Here is a 23,070-nt window from a genome sequence, read left to right on the forward strand (position 1 = left end):
TTATGGGTAATCCTAGGGGAATAAGCAAATAACAGGAAAATATGAATATCAAAGAAAAAGCAGCTTTTGTTTTATTCCAATTTACAACTGTAACAGCCTTGTAAACATCAAGCCAGGCTTGAATCAGGAATCCTAAAGGATTTTTTTAAAAAATGTTTGTACCTTAAAGAGCACATTCCATTACTGAATACTACAATTCCTTACTTTTTCAGATAATTGACAGTATTTAATTGTATGCAGATACACTCAGGATTTTTTCCAGACTGCTCAAACACAACAAACAATACTATTTTATGGCCATTTGAATTATTTATGTTTCCTAATGACAAAAACTCACCAGTTTTGATTTTGGTACCAAGGTGCTTGAGAAGTACACAGTAGTGTCATTACCATAATAACTTCTGAAATTAAAACCTGTCTAAAACTCTATGGAAAGCTAACATCCAGTTCATTAACCATTCCTGTTAGTTTGTTTTCAATAATGCAAAAATGATTAGAAGTTTAATTTGCTAATCACCTGTGTTTTGACTGGCAGTGGATATATAATTCTCTGCAGAAGTCTAAACTAGCCCTTGCAGAAAATAAAATATGCTAATGCTTTATCAAGTCTAATAATATGAATAAAAAAATCAATCATGCCTAGGTTAATCATTGATGGATGCACAATTAATTTCTCCTTAACTCCGTTTAATTTTAGAGGCAATGATGATCATGAGTAAGAGAAATGGCTATCTGGCTTTGAGAAGTTTTAGTGCTTCACTTACCAATCATGTGGTTTGCAACATGAACTTGGATATCCCATTCATTGTAGAAAACCATCTGACATTTGATGCACTGGTAGGTCTTCTTCTAAAGAAACAAGGGTAGATAAAATTTACTGAAACATGCAGTTGGAACCATTTCATTACAACTCAAAATGCTGAGTTTAAAGTGGTCATTTAAAGCTCCCCAGCAGTGTTTTCATTAAGGCTTAATTATTAATATTAAATAATAATACTCTGCAGTTCTGTAGCACCTTTTATCTGAGTTTCCTGAAACTCTGTAGAAATTGTTTTCTTTTTATTTTTTCCTTTTTCAGTTTTCCAACTCCATGGAAAGATCAGTACTGCTAAAACACCATTGTCATACTCATGGAAAGCAAAATGTGATGAGGATATGAGAGATGTGATCCAAATAACACTGAAATAAATATGAATCCTTCATATATCCTTTTATACCAATGGATTAAGCCCACTACAGAACTAGAGTAAAGCCAGGAACAGAACACAGAGATCAGAAATCTGCTTTTCCCTCAGTCTCAGTCGGGCTGCAGAATCTCCTCTGCACATACATTTTAAATGGTCCATCATATTGCCATCATTCAAGGAGGGAAAAATCCTCGTTAGGGTGGACATGTGGTTACTGTATTCAGGCAGTAGTTTCAATACCTATCGGTACTAAAACTGGGAAGGCTAGCTGGAAAACAGCCAAAGAGCAACCCTTCTGGCCACATTAGATGGGGCCTGACTTACTTAAAAATCACAGTGCATATAGATAAAATTTCATTATGAACAAGGAAATGTGTTACCCTGCTCTCTTTGGTGCACAGGAAAAGTCTTTTACTTGTGCCTTGGTGTCTTTCAAAATAGATCTGCTATTTCAGTTTTCTACAAGGTGTATCACTTGTCCAAGATGTTACAGATTAAGACAGTAACATCCTAGAAACATGATTTTATTTTCTCTTATTGTTTTCTTGACCTAAATTGGCCAGAGATTTCATATCAGAAAACAATGCTTTAAAAGCGAAGACTAAGAATATACTCAAAAGTAAGATTTTGCTTTTTCATCCTAAGACTTCAAATCCGCAATTTTCTAGGCATCTAATGAGACAAGCAAGATTCATAAAATTATTCAAGTGTATAATTGTAGCATCAAGGGCCAAAGTCCTAAGGTAACAGTCCTGGAGAGCTCAACTGTTGTTTTGAAGAATCAGTGTACTCCTGTACTCGGCTCTGGTGAGGCCGCACCTCGAGTACTGTGTTCAGTTTTGGGCCCCTCGCTACAGGAAGGACATGGACGTGCTCGAGCGAGTCCAGAGAAGGGCGACCAAGCTGGTGAGGGGTCTGGAGAACAAGTCTTACGAGGAGCGGCTGAGGGAGCTGGGCTTGTTCAGCCTGGAGAAGAGGAGGCTCAGGGGCGACCTTATCGCTCTCTACAGTTACCTTAAAGGAGGCTGTAGTGAGGTGGGGGTTGGTCTGTTCTCCCACGTGCCTGGTGACAGGACGAGGGGGAATGGGCGAAAGTTGCGACAGGGGAGGTTTAGGTTGGATGTTAGGAAGTACTTCTTTACCGAAAGGGTTGTTAAGCATTGGAATGGGCTGCCCAGGGAGGTGGTGGAGTCACCATCCCTGGAGGTCTTTAAAAGACGTTTAGATGTAGAGCTTAGCGATATGGTTTAGTGGAGTACTTAGTGTTAGGTCGGAGGTTGGACTCGATGATCTTGAGGTCTCTTCCAACCTAGAAATCTGTGTCTGTGTCTGTGTCAGTGAAGGCGAAGTAAGGCTTGAAATGCCACTTAAGCTAGCAATTCAGGAGACATGCATCTTTCTTACAGTCACAGACACCTTGCCTACACTATCAAAAAGAAAAAAAAAAAGGAAAAAAATAAAAAGAAAAACATATTTTTTAAAGAACATAAAGTTACCAAAAGCTGGCACAGATGTAGTATATCACAGATTTCATATACGTTAGTTGGAGGAAGAAGTAAGATTCACTGGATAATGTGCATAAAAAATAGAGCTTGTTTTGTATATTTTTAACTTTTGAAGAATGTTATATAGTTGGTATTATCATACTTTTTAAAAAGGTGTTGTGTATTTTTTTTCCTGACTCTAAGAATTATTAAAGACTTGCTGGATTTGTTATCAGTGTCTAAAATTAGATGCCCTGTCCCATATAGATAAAGTGTCCATCCATTATGCATCTTTCTACTACAAGCCCTTAGGAAGGAATATAAAGACTTTTTCAACATGTCATTTTTTCTTACCAAGTTAACTGTAAAATTAGTGACTAATCAAAGTCAGCTCTGAAATTAAGTGTTCCTGTGGGCTCTACTTTACAAATCTCCTATTGCTTCTCATACACAGAGGCTATTTTAATTTTCTTCATGACAATAACAAAATGTGTTGTGTTGCTTCTTGGTGGAAACAATCATAAGCCTTTTTTGCTGTTTTTCATTTAAAGAGACTTCAGTTTTCTGAAATGTAACCAAGTTAAATCCTTATGTAGACAAATAAAATCAATGGGCACCCAGAAAACAAATCTGCTTTGACTTAGCTTTGCAGTTACAATTCATAAAGCCTGCTGTTTTAAAAAATACAATGCTTTTCCCCTTTTTCTGGTGTGCACATACTGGTAACATTGATAGACTTTCAGATGCAGTCTAAGGTCTTCCTATTACATGCTGGTAAATTTAACCTTACTGCACTACATCTAGATCTATCAAAGACCTCTAAATAATGACAGTCACGATCAAAGATTTATTATACTAAGCTCTTTACAAGATGCTTTTTGATGCTGACATATAGAACAACAATATTGCATAAATAACAATCACTCTCCCTTTTTTTAAAACATTGTTTCCCTTTAGAACTAGTTAGAAAATATTTCTTACTCCCTGATGACTGGCACTATATATTGTTTATTAGCATACCCCTAGCATTATTTCTGATATGTGACTTTGTTCAAAAACAAAGAAACATAAACTTAATGGCTGGTCTTTTCTCTTGTTAGCACAGTAATGCAGAGTTCATGTCAAGATTTGTCCGCAAAATTGTGACTGATGCACATGATGACAGAATATACAAAGGTTGGGGTTTTCTTTGAAGTCTCATGCCCAAAAAATAAACTCATTTGACAACAACAAAAAATAATAATTTACTAGCACTTGCTAGCCTCTTCAAATGATCTGATGTATTTGCAGAATCACATGCAGAGGTTTTCTTTTTATCATGAAGGAAAGAATGTTTTTGTGACTGCTGCTTGATCAAGACCTAGTTCTTTTTTGTGATCCAAACATATGCTAAAATGTTGACATCAACTTTTATTAGCTCGACACAGTCATCTCAAAGTGTCTAAACTTGCGCATGGTTAAGTTTTGATTTTAAAAGCAAACTCAGTAAATTCCATTTACTCTTAGATTTTCAAAGTGATCAAACCCAGTCATTTTCACACCATGTTGAACAAAAAACACATACTTATTTCCATATGTTTCACATTCTAAAGGGGTTCTTTTTCACTGCAAGTTACATCTTAGTCTCACAAGCTTTGTCAGACCAACAGGACGCGTGAGTGCTCACAGGAGCTCCTGGGTCCTGACGTGCTTTGGCGCTGCTCAGAGCTCCCTACCAGAATGAGCCAGAGGTAGACCTGTCCCCTCCTCACTCTATGGCCCCACAAAGGGGAAACCTGGGGGAAGAAGACAGAAATGAGCACGGGGGCAGCTCCACCTCCCTTGCCAGGCAAGAAGCCTTGCTGTGTCTGCATAGCACAGCACAGAAGAAAAAATGGGTTGTGACTGAAGGAGCCACCCGAGTCTCTCGAGTGTCTCCAGCCCTTCGCAGTACAGGATGGCTCCCCACAGAAAGAAAGGCAGGGCTGTGACAGCCGTCCTTGCCTGGCCTTGCTGCGGCTGCTCACAGTGACGGAGCCCCAGCTGAGCTCCCTGCCCCTCTGCCCAAGTCACCAAGGGAGGACTCAGCAGGACGGAACAGGCACCCGGGCCTTGCTGCTCCAGCTCACAGCCCAGGGCATATCAGCTCCACATGAAGATGAAGGGTGGACAGCTCGGAGCACTTACAGCCTAACCTGCCATCGCTGCATTTGCCAGAGGACATATCGTCAGCCTCCTGCCAGAGGCAGAAATATACCAGCACTCTCATTCTCCCCTCCGAACACAAGAACAAACCAACAAGCATTTCTTGTTATAAATGTCATACCAGCAACGGGGGGCTGCAGAAGAACCTGACCAGCACATTTCCATATGGACTCAGGCAGGACCAGTACAGCATCTGGAGAAGCCATAATGTGCTAATCTGTGCCTTGCTGCAAAACTTCCCAAGACTTGTTCCAGAGGAGAATGGCACATGCATTATCAGATGGGATTAAGAAAGCATTTGAACATTTTCTTTTTATTTCTTACATCATTGTAACTTCACCTTTTCTTAAAATAAGCACAACTCTTCAATAAACAACCCCACAATCTTTCATAAAATCCCTCCTGTCAGGAACCCAAGTGCCAACTTGTCTCTTGCATGCCGAGTGCAAATCCGAGGCCCAAGTCATTCCTGGGACCATTCAAAATTGTCCTAGAAGCAAAACTGCTTGGACCAGAGGACTGACATGAGCACTGGGCAACCACATTGACTCTTGCATTCTTGTTCTTTTTCATTCCAGTTTTCAGACCCAATTTGAAGCCTTGAGGCATGCAAAGCTTCTCTGTACCTACAGTTAATGATCAGCCTTCAATCCATGCAGTGCGTATGCATGTGTCTCTCTAACCTTTTGAATAATTAATGTCACCTAGACCTGTAATTATTGTCCTGATCCTCGTCACTTTGCAGTTTTCAGGATTTCCTTACAATAAAGGTGTCCATAGTGTCCATGTCATGTCAAACAAGGCTTTGCTGCTTTAATGAGCTGCCCAAGAATATGGTCTTTCAACTGGTACTTCAGTTCCATCTGGAATTTAATTTGCTTTTAAAAACAAAGCAAAACAACTAATAAACACTCTGCTAAAGGACTTACAGTTCTGTTCAGAAGTATTCTGAAGATCCTTTTGTGTAGCCTTCTGTGCCCTGTGACTGAGCTATCCATACCTTCTTATTTTCTATTTTCTAACCTCATTATATTACTTGAGAATGAACTGCATATGCTACTTATCTGCCCATGGTCCACATCCTTCTCAGCCATTCAGAATTTTATCACCTGCCTATTTTGTTCTGCCATTTCCCCAGTTTTGTACTGTCAGTGAATTTCATCATCTTACTATACTTCTTTCTTCCAGACTACTGATACACCGCATATATTCAATAAAATCGGTGCAAATAGTGATTCATTCTTAAGGCTTTCAATTATTCACATCCCTCCAACCTTAACTGCTTCAATTCACAAGACTCCTATGCTTTCCATATCCAGGTTAATGCTGCTTTTCTTTTTTAATCAAAGTAGCTCTCCCTACACCATGCATATTCACCCAACAGATAGTCTTTTGTGCTATACTTTTTAAAAGCTTTGCTAAAATCCTGGTAGATCATGTTCATAGACTTCCCTGTCAGTACTTGTAGGTACTCTCTCAAAATACTCTTTATCAAAATTTCAGGCATGATCCTCCCTTCATGAATCTTTGCCATCCATCCTTCATTAAATCCAAAATTTTTAAGTGTTCCTCTATCATGTCGTTGATTAGCCTTTCTCTCCTGTTCCTCATTGTTTAAATCAAGCTCACAAACATGTAATTTCATGCATAATCCTTATATCCCCTGTTAAATGTCTGTTTAGTAGCCTTTTCCCAGGCTGTTGATATTTCTTCTAAAAGTCTGCAAATTTATCTGCTTAGTGTCTCCTTTTATCTTCAGCTACTTTCTCTGAGAATTTGGGGATGGATACCGTTCTGTGTTTCTATGTCAATTTTTGTATACTGTATTCCATTATATTACACCTAATCCCTATTCATTCTTCCCCACGGGGAGGATATGCTACAAGCATTTTTCAACAATATTGTTTTCCTTCATTAGATATTCCATTTCTAGATCTCCTATATACCTCTTCTAACTGAAGAATTATTCCCTATATGAAGTAACCAAAAATATGTCTTATAGTGTCTAATACACCATGTCTACATTCCCTCTTTTGCATACAAACTTGCAGGCATCCCTAGTTTATCCCATAGTCCTTCTGAACCTCTTTTGCATGCAATAGTCTCCACTACTGAAAATTGCTCTGACATGTACTTGTTCTCCTAACAATAGCCTCCCATTTACAACTATGTTTCCCTTGTTACACCAGTAAAGGGGATTTTCAAGGCTTTTTCCACATAGTTTCAGCACAGACCAAGAGTATGGATCAGTGACACAGCCGAGCCAACCTGCTGCTGCCAAAAGCACACCTCCCACATCCCTAGAACATCATCCACACCTCCCATTCCCCCCTCCTAGACCAACCATTCACTCGCTGGTTCTCTCACAATAAATCCAGGGTGGAGTTAATTCAACCTGTTAAACCAACAGAAAAATAACCTGATGAGAGAAAGTGAATAGTTTCCATGTTTGTGCTCCCAACAAATCATATGCAAAAGCAAGTTATAACTTGCACACTAACTACATCAACTTGCCAGTGCTAACTCCTGATGCTGCCAGCTGATTTTTTACATTATTATTTCATTAAGCGTTAGCAGTGTGCTCGGCCCTGCATGAGGCACAAGAGCATCCATGGTCCCAGCCTATTTGTCCATTTAGCCATTTTTCATCATAGCTCAGATTATTTTTGACAGTACCTTAATTGAGGATTTCTTTTCTATCTTCCTGGATGCTTATTTTGTCAACCTTAAGCTCTAAAAGAACTAAGCATATGTTAGACAGTTTCACTGCATAGTTAGCTATTTATCTTGCTTATGGGGCACTGTCAGCTTGCATTTTTTCTGAACTGACTAATTGCTAACTCTTCTCATTGCAAATAGAACACCCTTTAAGTAGTATTTCCTGATTGTCATTAAAAAGATGTGTTTTTAGGATTTTATGAAGATTTTTCTGTTCTGCTTTTGTTTAGCAGGATCTTAAGTATTGTGGGGTCTGAGTGCATGTCTGGAGATAGAAGACAATCCCATATGAAAAACAAAATGAAAAATGGAGAAAAATGTTATTTTCTTTTCTAATATCCTTCACTATGGTTCTTTAGTTCTTTAATACACAAAGTGCATTCAAGCAGAAATACAAATGCTTGTTCTAGCAGTCCTTCATTCTCCAGCCTGCTTGAAATCTTACAGTCTGCTCTTCTGTCTTTCACCTTTGCATTCTGGATGCTGCATATAATCATGTCAGTCTTCAATGTCTCTTAGTTACACACCTTTCCTTCCTCTAGCTGATGAAGTGCATTACCTTGCAATGTGTCACACCCCACACAGAAAGAACCACATCTGCAACTTTTAAAAAATCTCATCTCTCCCCTTCAAGCTCTCTAATCCTACAAGTCTCTCTAGGTCTTTGAAACTCAGTACTGAAGTGATGAAGTCAGAAAAGGGACTCTAAAACCCAGCAGTATGGGCTGTGTATATATATATTTTTAATTACTTCAGATCAGGTTTACATTGTTTATGAGTACAAAGAGTTGTAAGCTCTGTGAATTTAATGTGGGATCTGAAAAACTAATATGCTTTATGACTTTCTACCTTAGGGCCTGAGCCTGGGTGAAGCTGGGCCTATAAACACTGCAAGTGTATGTGCTAAGCATTGCTCAGGAATCTGGAGCTTACCATGTCAACAACTGAATATCCCTACAGCATCCCTAACTCTTTCTGTCTCCTTACACTGCACTTAAAGAAGGCTGCTAAGATGAGGCATTCTTAAGCCAGAGAGCTGCAAACCCACCAACAGGCATCCTAACATTCAGCATCTCAGTCTCAGAGCAGCTATGTGGCTACGGACGTTAAGGAGACACTACAACTGAGACTGTGCTGATAATTTTTCAGATGATGTGGCATCAAAGCACAGGCAGTAGAGCATGACTTGGCAGGTTGAGATGCAAAAGGCTGATATTCTGAGTAAGTTGATAGATTTTTTTTTCCCCCGTCTCTTCTTTCTTTTCCTTTGTTTTAAAAAAGACATACTGAGACAGACTGCCATTCAATAAAGCCACTACTTTCTTCACCAACAATCAGCAACAGATGTAGCCCTATAAAATTAATAGTTTGCAAGTACGCACAAGAGAATACTCTTTTGTCTCTTTTCACCATCACAAATTTTGCAAAAGCTCTCTGGGTTTTAACAGAAAGGCAAAACTGGGGGCTTTTTGTACACCTCATTTTGTTTAGTTAATCTGAACACTAAAAACACTTTTCTCCCACACTATGGAAAATTAATGCTGATTAATTTCACTTTCTAAAGTGTGACTCAAGACACTTTTTCTGCCCTTTCTTGTCCACTTTCAATTCAACCTTTATTCCTGAAGAAATCTGGGCTACTACTTACCAGGATAATTCAGTCCTACAGAACAGTTGTGCTAAAAAATATGCAAGATTAATATTAATGTACAAACAGAAATATATTACTCATACATAATATATAAGAAATTAATTTTCATTGAAATATCAGGAGAAGGATTAAACCCCTTAGATCCCTCTCATGCAATTAGCTCTGCACTTGTGCAAGTTGATGGGACTGCACAAATGAAGGCTTCACATAACACTGGCAAGACTGGGGTTTTCCAAAGGCTCGCCTACACTACAAAATATGCCATGAAGAGAATTCCACAATCATACTGCTGTAATTATAGTACCACCCTGTGTGGATACTGTTAGGCCACATCAATGTTAGCAAATATACTGGTAGCATCTGAGCGGGCACACAGCTGCTGACATTGCAATGATGCTTGACTGCATGCCCAGTTGGAAAACCTCTGCTGGAGCAGCACAGCTGCCCAAGGAAGTGGTGTACCAGCAAAACAAGCATGCCACTGAGCCAGTCTTCATCACTACCCACAGTGATTTGTGTCTAGCAGTTTTTCTTGCTCTCCTCTAAGGGAATTACGGAAACCTCCAAAAATTCCCTCTGTACCATTTCATAATCTTGTATTTTCACACTGCTGCTTAAAATTTCAGCAGTTTCTCTTAGGTACATCCTGTAATAATTTCACTTGTTTTTTCTATAGCCTTCAATCTACCATTTCCCATCAGAGAAAGATCACAGAATTTGTTTCAGAAGCAGAAAGTTATATTTCTAGGTTTGTAGGATGTTAACCACCATTACATGGACAACCAGATGTGAAGCAAGGAACATAAGAAAGCTGAAGAGCTATGGTTAAGAGAGAGAGTTCAGGAAAATCGTTAGGCGTTGCAGACATTCCCTGAAAGAAGCACCAAGCAGCAAGACAGGATCAACTGCAGGTCAGTCAGCGACAGTTGCAAGATTCACACGTGCAGACAGCCATGTTCCTAGAGTTTGGCACTGAACTTACTTCAGCCTTCAGAACAGAAACCAAAAGAGGACTGTTGTAGTGGAAACACAGGTTAAAAAAGGATATCTGGAAGGTTGGAGTCTCAGATCAGACTCTGTTAGTGAACCACCCCGTTTCCTCTTGGAAAATGTAGATGGGAAGAGGTGACCTTCCAGCTCTGAAAAGCCATTAGGTGTGCCTTTTAGCACAGAATGTTGAATCTGGATAACAGGCAAGAAATAGAGGAAGTCCTTCCCACACAGGATACCAACATTTTGGAAGCATAACCAGAGTGGAAAAATAGTCTCCTTCTTTCCTACCTTCCACCTTGTTTTTGAGTACACAAGCAACAAGCAACTTTTAAATGGCTGCATCTGTAAGTGGCTATATTTTTAAGTGACTCTTTGGAGGCATTTCACAGGCATGAAGAATGATCAATGAATGCATGTGAGGCTTTCATCTTGAGGAATTTAGGTCTCCAATAAAAACTGCAGGCTGCTGCTTTTTTCCCCAGATTCACCCGTTGTTACTGGCAGGACTGTACTGAGATGCCCCACTCTTTCATTCCCTGTCTTATGAAGCCTATTCTAGCAACAAAGGTTTAACCACCAAGGGATAACAAGATAACATCAATGTGCACCTGGTAGTCAGGCCAAAAGGATAGTGGAAATCACAGAATCAAAGAGTGGTTAAGGTTGCATGGGACCTCTGGAAGTCATTTTGTCCAACCCCCGTGATCAATCAAGGGCACCTAGATACATTTGCCCAGGATCATGTCCAGACAACTTTGGAATATATCCAAGGAGGGAGACTCTAAAACCTCTTCTGGGTAACTTGTGACAGTGCTCAGTCACCCTCATAGTGAACAAGTGTTTTTGGATGTTCAGATGGAACCTCCTGTGTTTCGCTTTGTGCCCACTGACTCTTGTCCTGATATGCCCCATAGCAAGGGCTGATGTTAGTGGGACACACGTCTGCTGTCATATCTACAGTTGTATTTTATACAGAAATTTGTAAAACAATGCAGTAAATGGAATAAATGGAAGATGGGAGTGGTAGGAGAAAAAAAGTATCCAAAGGTTTTGAACAATCAGGCATAAGATAAATTACCAGTCATCACAGAGCTATATGAGGTCCAACAAGCGGACTCTACAAGATGTCACCTATCAGGTAGTTCATTTATGTTCATTTTGCACAACTTTATGGAACAAGCAGTACTGGGGATACACATTCATTTTAAATTAACGGTTAGCCCATTTTATGTTCTTGATGACAGGGTGACAAATTTGGGTGTTATGTTTGTTGTGTGAGACAAATAATATACACATTACATAAAACAGCTTTATTGAGCAGTGGTTAAACAAACAAACAAACAAACAAACAAAAACTTCTCAAAAACATTTACACTCAATTAAGAAGTTATTCTTTGAGCACCACAAAGAGCAGATCATGGTTTCTTACAGCTTCACTTCTTGTGACTGACTGACTTTTGCATAAAAAACAGGTATGAACTTCAGTTAAAGCCATCTTCCTGGTTTGGATCTCTAAAGGGCTTCTTTCCTGTCTAGACTCTATGATCTGGTGGGTCACCTCTCTTCCCACAATTTTAAAAACCTTATAGGTTTTAATATTCCTGCCTAGCTATAAAATTTCAGTTGAAACTGGGCAAGAATAATTCAAAAGTTAGAGGGAGAAGAGAGAATTCCCTAGAGGTATGCAAAGAAACAAAAAGACATACCATGATTTATCATGTCTTGTTCCCAAAGTTAATCAGGCTAGAAAAACAGGAGAAAAATCTTGCTGTTTCTACATGATTCTGAAGTCAGAGTACAAATACTCATCACTATTCTGATTTTCCACAGGGGCTGTGTGGAAGGGAAGCTGTTGCATGTTACCCTGGTCAGTTGGCCAGCTGACCTGTTGAAGAACACATCTCAGGATGTTTTGTCTCATAAACCTTTGCTGAATCTACATTTGCCCACCCTAGAGCTGCTTAATGTCTTCATCCAGTTCTGTGTCCCTCTCCTGTTCTTCTGCCTTTCTTCAAGGAGATTTTTTTCTCCTCCCCCCACCTCGTTGAATGGAAATCTTGGCTTGGGGCTCTTGTAAAGTTCAAAGAACACATCATCCTTTCTTCCTCTGATGCAAAGTTTTCCACAGGTGTGAAGAAGGTCTAAATTCCCCAACTGAAGCATCTGACAAATAACAAGACAGACAAACAGTATTAGATCTTAATGATCAGTAGACAAGAAACTAAAAAACTCACTACCATTTTCCCTCTTGCTTCTGTTCAGCAGCCCCCAGCCAACGTAAGGGGCTCCTTTCACAGGCTGGTGAGTGTGAGAAGGCGGGAAATTTGCTGATTAACTTTGTTAGGCTTTACAGCAACAGGATAATAAATAACACCATCCTTGTTAAATGCAGAGGACTCTGATAGCTCACTACTGAAAGTGTAAGAGACAAAGTCAGGAGAAATGCTTAATCCCCTATCTTGTCAGCTACTCCATGACAGTGGTACTACCAGAAATTAGAGCATACGGTAATGTGAAGTGGCCTACTGTGGCTGGAAAAACAGGACAGCCCTTTCTAAAAGTATATATGGTCACACCTTAAATAATACCTTCCTGAAAATGATGCCAAAATGATGCCAGAAGGCAAACCTGATATTTTTAGTGAATTCATTCTGAAACTCCAGAAGCAGAAAATATGTTTGCCACAGATTAGTTCCACAAACTATTTCAAAGCCAATTCTTTGCGCCAGCAACAAACCTTCTTTACCTTTTTCAATCCCTGAATCCAAAATCCAGCATGAAAATCACTTGTTCTGGGCCTGAATTCACTGACAGGAAACCCAAGGCACTAGTTCCTGTATTTACGTTACAAGTTTATGTGCTTATTCATAAAAATCCTGTAGTCCGAATGATCAGCTTGGGTTGCTGATGAGGAGGATTATTTTAATTTCTTTCTGTATTTCAATTAAATGCATGACTATTGATTTCAGTGTATTTTTTCAGTTAAAAGCACAGTGATTTATGTTGCTAAAATGCTACTGCCTGCCCTGCCAAAAGAATGCATCTGGGAACATTTCTGGGTTGCTCACAGTCTTTTCTCTCTTCTTTCCGCCTCTGACTGCCAGTGCCTGCTGTTGAAACAAACCAGCTACTTCAAAAGTCAGTTCCTGTTTTCTGTCTCCGTGAGTTTGGCAGTCTTTTGAGGGGTGGGGCTGGGGGCAGGCATAGTAAGAGAAGAAAGGTAGATTCAGGGCCCATGAATAAAGAGAAAGAAAAGTAATGGTAAAACAGTACACCTACCTGAACTCCACTCTTTGTCCCAGGTCGATACCATTTCAGGATTCATCTGAGGTCGGTAAGTTTAGATTCAGGGAGACACCAGCTCTCCGCAGCATCTGAATTTTGTGATCCCCATCTCCAAAAGCTTATTGTCAGCCTGCACTTTGATGGCTCCTTCCAGAACAGTGCTGTGATGTGCCCAGTGTCCCCTGCTGTGACATGCCCATCCTGGCACACAGCTCTGCACAACCACAACAGGACAGAAGAGCAGGCCCAGATTCACACTCCTCCTGTTCTTCAGCTGATCTGACGGTTGCTAGTTCTTCTCTCCTTTGTTCAGCACTTTTGATACCCTTTGCTACAGTGAGTTTCTGCAAGCCTTTTGCAACACCTACATAAGCATTTTTATTCCTGCAGTAATTGGCAGTGCATCTGCACTGCCCCTTCTCTTCTCAGGACCAGAAAACCCAGCATGTTCTTGTATTATTAATGACAGACTTTCTGCATTGCCACAGGTAATACAGTATTCACATGAGGTCCACATTCAGCTACTTACAGAAGCAATTATGCTTGCTGAGCATCTACTCTGGATGGTACCAACAGGACCCCAAACTGAGCACGGTTGCTCACATGGACATGCTAGCACCAGATAGGCTTTACCAATAAGGTGTTGGTTTAAGCCAGAGTCCATTCCCCCCTCCCCTGCTAGCTAAGCAATTAACAGTATAATTATTATTGTATAGTTATGCTGGTGTGGTTCTCCATGTACAGAAGTTGTTAAGCTTCAAAAGTAAAGGCACACGTTCTGCTGAGTCAGGAATTTTCTTATTAGGTGCATGGCAACACATTAAAGGGGAACAAGAGAGGCATAGATGCACATTTTTTCTTGAACACAGCTTTTCATCTTCCAGGTGCTTTACAAAAAAATGTGTTGTGATTAAGCACGGCAACACACTTTTCGGGAACTACCAACCTTATTTTCTCAAGGAAAATGAAGCAAAAATGTTCAAGTGGATTTGTCCAACTCAACAAGAAAACAAGTGAAAGAAAAACGACTGATGTCTAGTTTCCAATTCACTATCACATCAAACCTTGTTCTCCACTTTTAAGCTCTAAATATCACCAAGATTATTATCCTAGCCTAACAGCATGCTTCCAATAATTTAGGATCTTTACAAGAAATCTACAGCATGGATTCAGCATCTTATTAAGCCCAAATAATACTAGGGATTTACCAATTGTAGAATTCTTTCAATAGCTATCTATCCACAATCTGCCCGTTTAAGTCTGTTTGGTAGTTTATGGGTTCTGTAGATTCACCAATATCATGGACTTAATCAGTTCTGACCTGTTCCTTGAGTTGTTGTAACTGATGATGAGCGCTGGGCATCACTTCCTGTCCCAACTGAAAGGTAACTGGCAGTCAAGACAATTCAGGTCAACATGTTTCACGTAGCAAGCAGGGGGAGCTCAGAAGGTGTTATCTCAGCTGATGACATTGTGCTATGTTAAGGCAATCACATCCTATCACATTATTGTGTACAGGCTTAGAAGGAAAGTGTTCCAGTTCAAGCATAAGAATACTTGGCCAAGAAACCAGAAGTCACATTTTAGTGTTATCTTTTCTCTTAAAAAGATATCTTCTGGCACTCTTCGCATAGTATTCTTTTAATTGAGTAACACAGAGCATTCAGCACTGTTAATTGTCTGATAACCACCTTCTTGAGTGAAATGTTCATTACTTGAAGTCTGACAAATCAAACCACACAACTATAAATAATGCAAATGAAACCTTCACTCCCTAATATGATTTTTGGGGGGTTGAAATTTCCCCCAAAATAGCATGTTTATGTAGCCATTTTCAACATCCTATTCAATTCAACACATATTCTTCCAGTGGAGTAACAAAGCCACTGCCTAATAATAACTTTTACAAACCCAATTTGTTTTTACTGTTTGTGTTATATGCTTATGTTTTCATTCCCCTCAGCCTGGACATCAAATCTATAGTGTTAAACATTTGTGTATTACCACTTTCAATTTTGTTTCTCATTGCTATAATGCCTGCATCACTACAATTTGAAACCAGTAATATCTGTTAGAAAAATAAATCATCTTTCAAGATTTTACAAACATGCATTTATGATTTCCAAAAGTACTAATGTTTTATCAGGAACTTGATAGCTTTGTGCTTCCCCTGAGAAAAGAATCTGAAAGTCTAGGTTACTTATGTGGAGACTAGAACCACAGGCACTGAAAAATCAGTTTAAGAGCTCTGAATGGAGGCAGGGGGCAAATGGTGATTTGAAAGCATGCAAATGCTACTCAATAATCTTGCTCTGGTTTAAAAGGCTTTTTCATCTTAAGTACAATTCTAAGATAAAAGTCAAAAAAGAGTAAGAGAAACATGAGGCCAATCAGAAGAAGATACAAGAACCCTGATTATACCTCATCCAAGTACAAGAAGATTCACTGGTGGCATTGAAGGTAACTGACCTTATATCACCACAGAGAACAACTAAATCTCTTTTTCTCAAGTTTACAAGCAAGAGAAAGACAAGTTGGTAACATCTTATCTTGGTAACTCTCTTAACATGCATGATTCTCATTGTGCTTGAAGGTAGCAGGAATTGGCTTCCTATGTGACTGGGAAGAGAGATTTCAAGCAGTCTTTTGGGGAAAGATGACAGAAATAGAAAACAGTATGACTCTGAATCTATCAAAAACTTACAGCTGGTCATCCTGTAATTTCTATTCAACAGCAACACTACAGGACATTCAGTGGTCTGAACTGCAACTAATGGGAGCCATTCCTTTTCCCTCTTCTTTGAAAATAAGGTTTTTTTTAGACCTGCTCTTCGCAGCCTAATAACCTGTTCCTCCCATAAACTCCACACCACATCCCATTCACCAAGTGTGTCCCCTCAATGCCCAACTTACACACTGGAGATGCAGAAGCCATGAAAGCATGGGGTCCTTCCCTGGTGGACACATCCTGCCTGGTATTTCACCCTCCTCTCCCAACTCCTGTTCCCTCTTGGTGGCACTCCAGGTCCTGTGCTGCCTCAGTGGCCTCCTCCCAGGCTCCTCCAGCTATGTTCTCAGCAGATCCACAAACAGGTACCTGTTGGCTCACGTACCCTTATGTATCACCCCTTCTTCCTCTCTGCCTTCCTCCTGCCCTCTGGCTTGCACATGTCTATTGGATAACAGGCTAAGAGATTTCTTACCCAACAGATGGGCTCACAAACAGGGAAGCGAGGAGAGTGATGGAAGAACAGCTCCTTAACCACAGGGTATCCATATGTATTCACACTGATGGGTTGCACCATGCTTGCACCATTACAGGTTAAAAGCTTTCTTAAAGCAAAAGCTATTAGTTCTTATAATTTGTTTGTGCTGTGTTTTTAGGCTTCCTGAACTACAAGGGGTCATTATGATACCATGCCTAAAATATTAACTCTAGGTCATTCTATTGATAATATTTCTGGAGATAAAACAGATTACCTGCCCTCAGTAAGTGGCTCCCCTGCCTTCCCCCACTACTCCCCATGCAGCCATTATTACTTGGTCATGGTGTCTGAAGAGGTAGATGAGATCTTTCAAGGGTTTGACCCTTTGTATTTTTTTTATTTTTCTGAAATCTTTTTTTTTTACCCTTTTTTATTATTATAATTTTATTATTATTTTTCTGAAATCTTTACTTTCTAAAGTACACCGCATGAATGGGATTTCAATCACCAGACACTAGGTGCTTCAGAGACATCAAAATGTTGTTCATCAGGAATGGAAAGAAAAGTAAAACAAGGAATTATATCAGAAGGACTCATTTCCCAATTTACCTTAGGCTAGTGTTGTGATTCTACTTAATCCAAATATGCTATAAGAGGGAAAAATGAATGTCTACAACACAATTTACAAAAAAAAAAAAAAAAAGAAAACAACAAACAAAACCAAAAAAGCAAACCCACCTCAATTTGTTGTTCACAAATATTTTTTAAAAATCCACCCCTTATGCCAGCATTTTGGCTGACTGTATTCTACTCCTCTGCCATTAATGCTCCCTGCCGTAAGCACAACTCCTAGCTGGGGATTCCAATGCGTTAACAGAGCTAGGATAAGATTCCAGATCTCAGTTGTGCTGGCATGAAGACAGGTCTCTTCAGTGATACAGAAGACAATATCCTAGGGAGACTGGAATTAGTCCTATTCCGCACAACTCAATCCAAGACGTAAGGCATACCAAGAAGAAAGTAATTACTAGCTAGTGGCTACGGATAGGAATGGAACATGGTTCAGCCTAAGCATTTCATGACAAGTGACAGGACGGCTTGAAAAAGGGGGCTTTTTTCCAACAGGATGGAAAGTGTCAAGAGCAAAGAAAAAAGGGTTACCTCTTCAGTTTGGGAGGGGCTGATTCTGGGCATTGGAGATACTTGTGGTGTTTTCAGCTGTGTGCTGTTGCTGTCTGGAACAAGCTCTCTGTGGATTGACTGAATATGGTTTTGGAGTTCACTTTCTGATTCAAATTTAACATTGCAACTAGAACATCGCGTCTTCAGTCCCCCTGCCTTGCTTTTGTTCTCAATGGAACTCAAGTTCTCATTTTGGCCCATGCCTTGTCTGTTACTGCTTGAAGGGATGTTGACACTTGGGCTACCACTTTTACTGAGATTAACACAGCTAGCACACAGACCATATGGCAGACCGTTGATGTCAAGTTTCACTAAATCCTGTTTCGAACGGAATTCCTTCAGGCAGGAAGCACACTTGTACAATTTCTGGAGATGCTGCGCACGCCCCGTGGACTGCACGGCAGAACCATTTCCAGTTTTCTGCATGTGGAACGTGCCGTGAATTTTCAGTTCCAGCGTGGAGGTCACGGTCTGCATGCACACCACGCAGCGGAACCCCGTCAAGGAGTTCCTCAAGTCAGGGTGCATTTGGCAATGCTCTAAAAATTCCTCCTCGCTCTGGAGGGGCATCTTGCAAATCCTGCAGTTTCCAGTGTCCAGGCTCTTACTGTGTGTGACTTTATGCTCAGTAAGAGTCAGAAGAGATGGAAACCGCTCACCGCAGATCGGGCACATGTAATGTTTCACTGGTCCCAAGTGTGTCTGCATGTGTTCTCGGAGCCCATTTTCGGAGAAGAATGTTCGAGAACACACATTACACTTGTAATTCCCTTTGATGAGTTCAGCCTTTTTCTTCACTATGGCACTTTCTCCAGGCCGAATGTTGTGGTCTCGAAGCTGGTGGTTTTGCAGGAGAGTCTCCATGGTGTAAGCTGCTCCACAAATGTCACAGCCGTACATAGGCTCAGATGTGTCCACATCTTCTTCGCTGCCATCGTGGCTGTTATGCGACTCCTGGCTATTTGTCAGCAAGGTCTGGAGCTCCACTTCCTCTTTCTGAACCTGCTCAGCTGCCCCGTTTGTCCCACAGTTTGGAGTTTTTGTTTCAAAAACACAATGCTTTTCCCTCAAGTGCTTTTCCAGCAAGATGATAGCATGGAAAGCTTTGCTGCAGAATTTGCAGTTGTACTTCTTGCTGTGCGTAGTAATGTGACACTGCAGCTCCACTTCTGTACCAAAGGACTCACCACAGAAGATGCACTTATGCACTTTGCCTTGGTTCTCCAGGTGGTTGTGTTTAACATGAAGCTGCAGGTCAGTCTCATTGCGGAAATCCCAGTTGCAAGACGTACATCTGTACACCTTCTTTTCATTGCTGTGCTTCACAGCCAAATGTAGCTGGATAGAGACCTTGGAGTCAAAAACCTCTTGGCACAAGGTGCAGCGGAAGAATACAAATGTATGCATGTCCAGCAGGTGTTTCTGCAAGTCATCCACAGAAGTAAACTGCTTGTCACAGCTTTCACAGATGTAGTAGGTTGAGGTGATCATGAAATGAATGGTAACATGCTTCAGCAGGGACTCTTGATTGGGAAATTCCTTGTTGCACTGAGGGCAGGTCAGTTTTGGCAGGACGGTGTCAAGATGTGTTTTCAAATGAGTCTGAAAACCGTCCAAGGAAGTATACTTAGCACCACACTGATTACAAATGTATTCACCTGCAGGACGAGGAGGAGCACCTCCAACTGCCTGCATCATCTTTAAAGAGGTCTGCTCAATGGTTACAGGAGATAAGGGACTCATGGCTCTGGATTTTTTTCCATTATGGATGTAATTCAGTGCCAAAGGAATGTTCTTATGGTTCTCCTTGATATGCTTGTTCAGTTTAAGAACACTATTAAATATTGGAGAATTTGTACAGTAAGAACAAGAATACACTTCCACCACTGGATCTTTTGGGGTTCCGAGCACAGGGGAACCAAAACGGGAACTGCTAAGATCACAATGGACTTGTCTAATATGCTCTTCCAGAGAAGAATCTGTAAGAAATCCCATGTAGCAATGGGGACAAAAGAATGCATTACTGTCCTTAGCAGCAGGGTTGGCAAATCCATGAGAACATCGGATATGTTCCTGAAGAGTGTTGAGGTCATTGAACACTTCAGAGCAGAAGTTGCACTGGTACACCATGGCGGGCATGGTAGAAACGATCAGTCCTGGGTCTGGAGCTTCATGGACTTGCTTAAGATGTTCGTTCAGATTGTAGAGAGATGGCAACACCTCCAAACAATACTGACAGATGTGGGCTTGTTCGGGTTTATCTAAATGCATAGTTTTCAGGTGTATCTGCAGGACTGCAAGGCTGGAAAACAACTGCTTGTTGCAATAAATGCAGCTGTAGGTAACTTTTGCCTGTTTACTCGAAGGACCAGTGATATCTGGCACTTGCTGAGCTGCCCGCTTCCTTCCGCGGCCTTTTGGTATAGGGGGAGCCGCTTCCACCATCGTTGAACTATCCACCGAGAGATTGGAGTCGGGAGTGGTGCTGGAGACTGAGGTGTAGCCAACAGTCACCAACGACGGGCTGTTGCTGTGGTTGCATGACTCTGGCTGCTGGTGACTATCCATGTGGCTGTACAGCTCTTCCACGGTGTGAAAGTTCTCAGAGCAAATGCTGCACGAATTCTTCTTCTCACCATTATGGGCCTGCTCCATGTGATTGACCAGAGACGTTTCCTCTACAAAGAGTTCGTGGCAGTAAACGCACTGAAGAGCAGACCGGTCTTCGTTAGGGGAACACTCAGGGTGGCATTCTGCAATGTGCTTCTGAAGATCTTCAGGAAAATCAAAGCCTTCCTCGCACTGACTGCATTTCTGGGTGTCTTTCATTTTCCAGTCCTCCATCCGGGAAGCAGACTGAGAGCCATCTTTGTTTCTCTCGTGAACCTGCATGTGACCATGCAGCGAACTGGATGACAGGAATCCGCGTCTACAAATGGCACATTTATATGGCTTGTTGGACGTATGAGTCTTTAAGTGAATTTTAAGGTGATCGCTCCTTGAGAACGCTGCATCACACTCGCTGCAGTGATACTTCTTGTCTCCCGTGTGAAGCTTTATGTGGCGGTCCCTGCTCCGTTTGTGTTTGAAGAGACGACTGCAATATGTGCATTTGAAAGGGAGCTTGTCACTGTGACTTTGCTCGTGGTGCTTTAAGTAGCTGAGGCGGCTGAACGACTTGTCACAGAACTGGCATGGATAGGGTAACCCTGGGCCTCCCTCCTCTTCGCCAAAATCACAACCTTCTCCATGGCTCGGGGAAGTCTGGTCCTTGCTCGAAGGTGATGATGCTGGCCATGAGCAAGTGGGGTCATCCTCAACATCCACTCCATCTGAAATGAAAAAGAAACATGCCCACAAGATTAATCCCTACAGCTCAAAGGAGACACCGAATGTACATGAGCAATGCAGACTTGCTACTCCTAAATAGCTAAAACATTAAACTCAGAGTAGGATATTTCTTACACCTGTACCCAACAGCTTCAAGACCACATTTATTTTTATCAGACTGTAAAACATTAAAAGTTATTAAATAGTTCTGTGCCTATATTACCTTTTTATTGCTTTTTTATCATTCTTTCTCAGTTGCAGGATATGTATTATACACTGACACCTTTATTAAAATGCAGATTTTAATATATTTAATGTTTCTTTTGTATCCATTGTAAAATGATTTGCATATTATGTGAGCATCTGAAGAGTCAAAGGAAAGGAGAAAATATTACAGGAATGATTTAAAATTAATACAGTCAACCCACATGCCTAATATTTAATAAAAAAAATCCCTCTGCTTTGTCACAGTTTTTTTTTTTTTCCCTTGAAGTTGATTTTGAACGCAGAAATCTTTTAAAGGCTATTACTGACAGAGACTTGGGTGTTATTCAAAATAATATGAAAAATTACAGGGGAGGAACAGGACAACAATATAAACAGCAATGTTTTCGCTAATAAAGTGCAACCAGATTTTTCCAATAACTATGCAATTCAGTTACTGAAAGCTGGCAGCTGGATCATTAAATGTTCAAAACTAACAAACTAACAGCCAGGATCAAGGAAAATGAGAAAGTTTCACAAGGGTCAGAAGTGAACAGCATTTTTTTTCTTTTCTAAGTTCAAGAGGTTGCCCACCACTTCTTCCTTTTTGCAAAAGCCTCGGCCAGCTGAACTTCCTTAGTCCAGCAGAACCTGTACTGTGAGGTGATCACAGACAAAGCGACTTGAGAAAAAATGGAAACAGGAAAAATGATAAATGATTATGGTAAAAGCTGGACAATTTATGAGCAACAAGGAAAAGACAAAACAGGAATGCTAGCCAGATAATAAACTAAACTAGTTATCCATGATATTACCTCACCTCTAGACAGGGCAAGTCATAACTTTTTTTTACCAGGTGTGCTCTACAATTTTTACACCTTTTGTTTTAAGTGTAAACTATGTTGCTCCAATGATTACACTCATAAGAATGCTTGAAAGACCATTCTAAATCAAATAATCCTTTTATTCCTTTCCAGGGGCAAGGTTTTGTGCTTTTTTCTTTTTAAAATTAAAATCGATTACAGTAATAGCACAGAAAAAGACAGGATAAACCTTTTTGAAAAACATCTTTCTTCAGGTATTCTTGCAAAACAGTTTCTTTGCAACCTCAGCCTTCAAGAAATTTACTACACTAGCATAAAAGTTGGAGCTGGCCAATATCATATGAACAAATTCCAAGCCTGCTTTCTTTAAGGTAACAAGATTTTACTAGATGATCAACCTCTTGCTTATCCACAGGAAACAGATGAGGATTCATTCCTTTCCTGCATCGAGAAACTGATGAAAACACCATCTCCCTATCAATGCCAGATGGCAACCATCGAACTCTGAGAAAACAACCAAACACTATTCCTGGATCCCTGCCCGTTGACACAATGCTTTTCAGCGTAAGTTGAACACTACATGGTTTTTTATCCTCTTGTTTACCTCCTGAAGGGGGGGGTCACAAATTACACACACCTTTCTCACGTACGGACACCCACTCACACCCATGCCCCAGTACATATCTGCACTTACCTATGGATGAATCTACACTACTGGTTTTCATTTAAATAAATAAATAAATAAATACAATAAAACAACCAAGCCTAAGCATCGTGTCTTTGAACTGAAAACAAAGTGTTTGTTGTTTTTCTTTTTTAAGA

The 23,070-nt window shown here is 40.5% G+C and overlaps 1 protein-coding gene across 32 annotated transcripts in view; it reads right to left on the reverse strand.

Annotated features, from left to right (window-relative positions):
• Positions 1 to 23,070, reverse strand: part of ZNF521 (zinc finger protein 521) — a 235,953-nt gene that overhangs the window by 121,097 nt on the left and 91,786 nt on the right. For 17 of the 32 annotated variants that reach the window (XM_035564046.2, XM_035564033.2, XM_035564031.1 and 14 more), the window contains 2 exons: positions 17,870 to 21,222; positions 765 to 849 (listed from right to left, as the gene is read on the reverse strand). In XM_035564046.2, the coding sequence (XP_035419939.1) occupies positions 765 to 849; positions 17,870 to 20,782 (2,998 nt within the window). In that variant the 5' untranslated portion in view covers positions 20,783 to 21,222. Of the gene's footprint in view, positions 1 to 764; positions 850 to 11,512; positions 12,381 to 13,496; positions 21,223 to 23,070 lie in introns of those variants that run through there. The other 15 variants (XR_004781332.1, XR_004781335.1, XR_004781331.1 and 12 more) reach the window with 1 other exon arrangement.

The sequence above is a fragment of the Cygnus atratus genome, chromosome 2 (assembly GCF_013377495.2).
Source record: "Cygnus atratus isolate AKBS03 ecotype Queensland, Australia chromosome 2, CAtr_DNAZoo_HiC_assembly, whole genome shotgun sequence".
In the NCBI taxonomy this organism is placed as follows: Eukaryota; Metazoa; Chordata; class Aves; order Anseriformes; family Anatidae; genus Cygnus; species Cygnus atratus.